The sequence below is a fragment of the Corvus kubaryi genome, unplaced genomic scaffold, assembly GCF_017639235.1.
Source record: "Corvus kubaryi isolate FWS band 111438036 unplaced genomic scaffold, C.kubaryi_AGA036_p1.0 37249, whole genome shotgun sequence".
In the NCBI taxonomy this organism is placed as follows: Eukaryota; Metazoa; Chordata; class Aves; order Passeriformes; family Corvidae; genus Corvus; species Corvus kubaryi.
In genome coordinates this window covers 8,122,628-8,124,881 of record NW_024581072.1, presented here as the reverse complement: position 1 = coordinate 8,124,881, position 2,254 = coordinate 8,122,628, and the positions used below count along the sequence as shown (strand labels likewise).

Below are 2,254 nucleotides of genomic sequence, written 5' to 3'. Positions count from 1 at the left end.
AGGAGGAGGGTGACGGTGTCCCAGTGCCGCGGGTGACGGTGCTGGTGGGGGAGGCTTGGGGGCAGCGTCCTTGAGTCGCTGCAGAGAATGAAATGGGAGACGGAGGGGGAAAAGGCGCCTTCTCTACCTCGCCAGGGCGCTGTCAACCTGCCGCTGCAGCGGGACGTGGAGGAATTGCTGCTGGAGCAGCCCATCGTGCCCCTGGACGCCAGCAAGAGGGTGATCGTCATCTTCCACTGCGAGTTCTCTGTTGAGCGGGGGCCCAAAATGTGAGTGATGGCCCGGGGGGGCAGGCAGGGCTCTGCCAGCCCCGGATCCCGGCACGGGGGTGATGCCGTGCGTTTTGTCCGTGGCACAGGTGCAAGTTCCTGCGGGAGAGGGATCGCTGCTGCCACGAGTACCCCCAGCTGCACTACCCCGAGCTGTACGTGTTGAAGGGCGGCTACCGGGAGTTCTTCTTTCAGTTCCCGGTGAGTGCCGTCCCCGTGTCCCCTTGGTGGCAGGCGGTCGGTGCCGAGAGGGAAGAAGTGGCGGGGGCACACGGCGGTGGGGAGGGGCAGCTGTGGCTCTGAGCATCCTCGCCGCCACGGGCGGGGATCTCCAGGGCCGGGGGCTGCTGTGCTGCGGGGGCTGACGGAGCCGTGGCTTGCAGAGCCACTGCGAGCCCCGGGACTACCGGCCCATGCGGCACGCCGCGTTCAAGGAGGAGCTGCGCGAGTTCCGCGGGCAGAGGCGGCTCCGCGAGCGCGGCCGGCGGGCGCTCTTCAGCCGCGGGCGAGACCTGTGAGCGCCCGGGGGTCTCTCAGCCCCGTCGGGGCAGCGCTGGAGCTGGGAACGGAGGAAGGCTTCCCTTGGCTGCGGATGCGCCTCGGCTGCTCCGTGGGGTTTGTTGGGATGGCTTTGGGGTGGTAGTTCTTGTTCAGAGTGGTTTTGCGTTTGTTCGTTGCAAATATTTTTGCGTTTGTTCGTTGTTCTAAGTATTTTTGTGCTTGTTTCCTGTTAAGAATAGTTTTGTGTTCGTTGTTATCAATATTTCTGAGTTTGTCCGTTGTTAGGATTGTTTGCTGCAGTCTCTGTTAATAAAGTCCTATTGCAGGAGAACAGAGCCGTGTCCTGAGCTCTCGCTGCCCGCACCAGGCTGCTGCAGGGGTGGGAGCCCCCGATGCGGGGCTGGTGGGATGGCCAGGCCGGGCTGGAGGGCTCTGCTGGGGGTTTGGGGACAGGGGCAGCTGCTGGCAGGGGACAGGGCTGAGGTGATGGCTTCCTTGTGGGGCGTGGTGACTTCCCCAGGGACAGGTGGGCAAGCGTTGGCCCCGTGGCTGCTGTTCCTGCGTGCTGGGCTGGCAGCAGCATGGCCCTGGACCTCCACGGGACCCTCTTTCCTGAGCATGCTGGGCTTGCAGGCAGGACCCGTGGGACACTTGGGGTGGTGACATCGCACCCCTCTCCCTGGGACCCCCACAGCCAGGATCCTCTCTTTTCTTAGAGGGGCTCCTGAACTTTGCAGCACCCCCAGGGCTGGCACACCCGTTGCTGAGGGGAGCCCGGGCTCAGTAGGACTCACAGAACTGTGGCAGCCCCGTTTTGGGGGTCAGGGCTCATCAGGACACTCAGGATCATCAACCCCCCAAATTCTGAGACCCTCCTGTAGTGATTACACCCCCTCTCCATGGGACGCCCGCGGTAATGACACCCCTCTTGGGTGGGGCTGGGCTCATCAGGAGCCCGGGGGCTTTAACACCTCATACCCCTGCCTGGGAGCCCCAAAGCCGTGTTACCTCTCTTTGTAGAGGGCTCTTCTGGCCTTTGCAGCACCCCCAGGGCTGGCACAATACCTTTTTGGGGGACAGGGCTCGGTGGGACGACGAAGGATGTGGCATCTCGAAGGGGTGGATGTCCTTAACACGAGGGTCCCCCATTCTCTCCCTGGCAAGTGGCCTCCCAGTGCCAAGTGCTTCAGTCACCCTTGGGGCACTCATCCTCCCCTCCACTTCCCTGCATTCCTGACGAGCTGACAGTCACTCCTGGATGCCCCAGGGGGGCTTTTCCATGTGCTCCCTTCCCCAGCCAGGTGACAGTGGCCTGGTTATGAATAGCCAGGGATCTGCCGGGATGAACCATGCTTCCCATAGAGATATGATGGAACTCCATTTATTCTATTGTCAGACCCATAGTTATACCCTAATTCTCCAAGCACACATAAGCAAGCTCCATACTATTGGGTTACAGCTACTGTTCATGCAGCCTTTAATAG

General features: G+C 61.8%; 1 protein-coding gene across 2 annotated transcripts in view; it reads left to right on the top strand.

Moving 5' to 3' along the window:
- LOC121662455 (M-phase inducer phosphatase 2-like) overlaps positions 1-1,101 on the top strand; it is a 4,670-nt gene extending 3,569 nt beyond the window's left edge. For both annotated transcript variants that reach the window (XM_042023616.1, XM_042023615.1), the window contains 3 exons: positions 136-269; positions 359-470; positions 653-1,101. In XM_042023616.1, coding sequence (XP_041879550.1) covers positions 136-269; positions 359-470; positions 653-787 — 381 coding nt within the window. In that variant the 3' untranslated portion in view covers positions 788-1,101. The remainder of the gene's footprint in view (positions 1-135; positions 270-358; positions 471-652) is intronic.
- Positions 1,102-2,254: the final 1,153 nt, after the last annotated feature.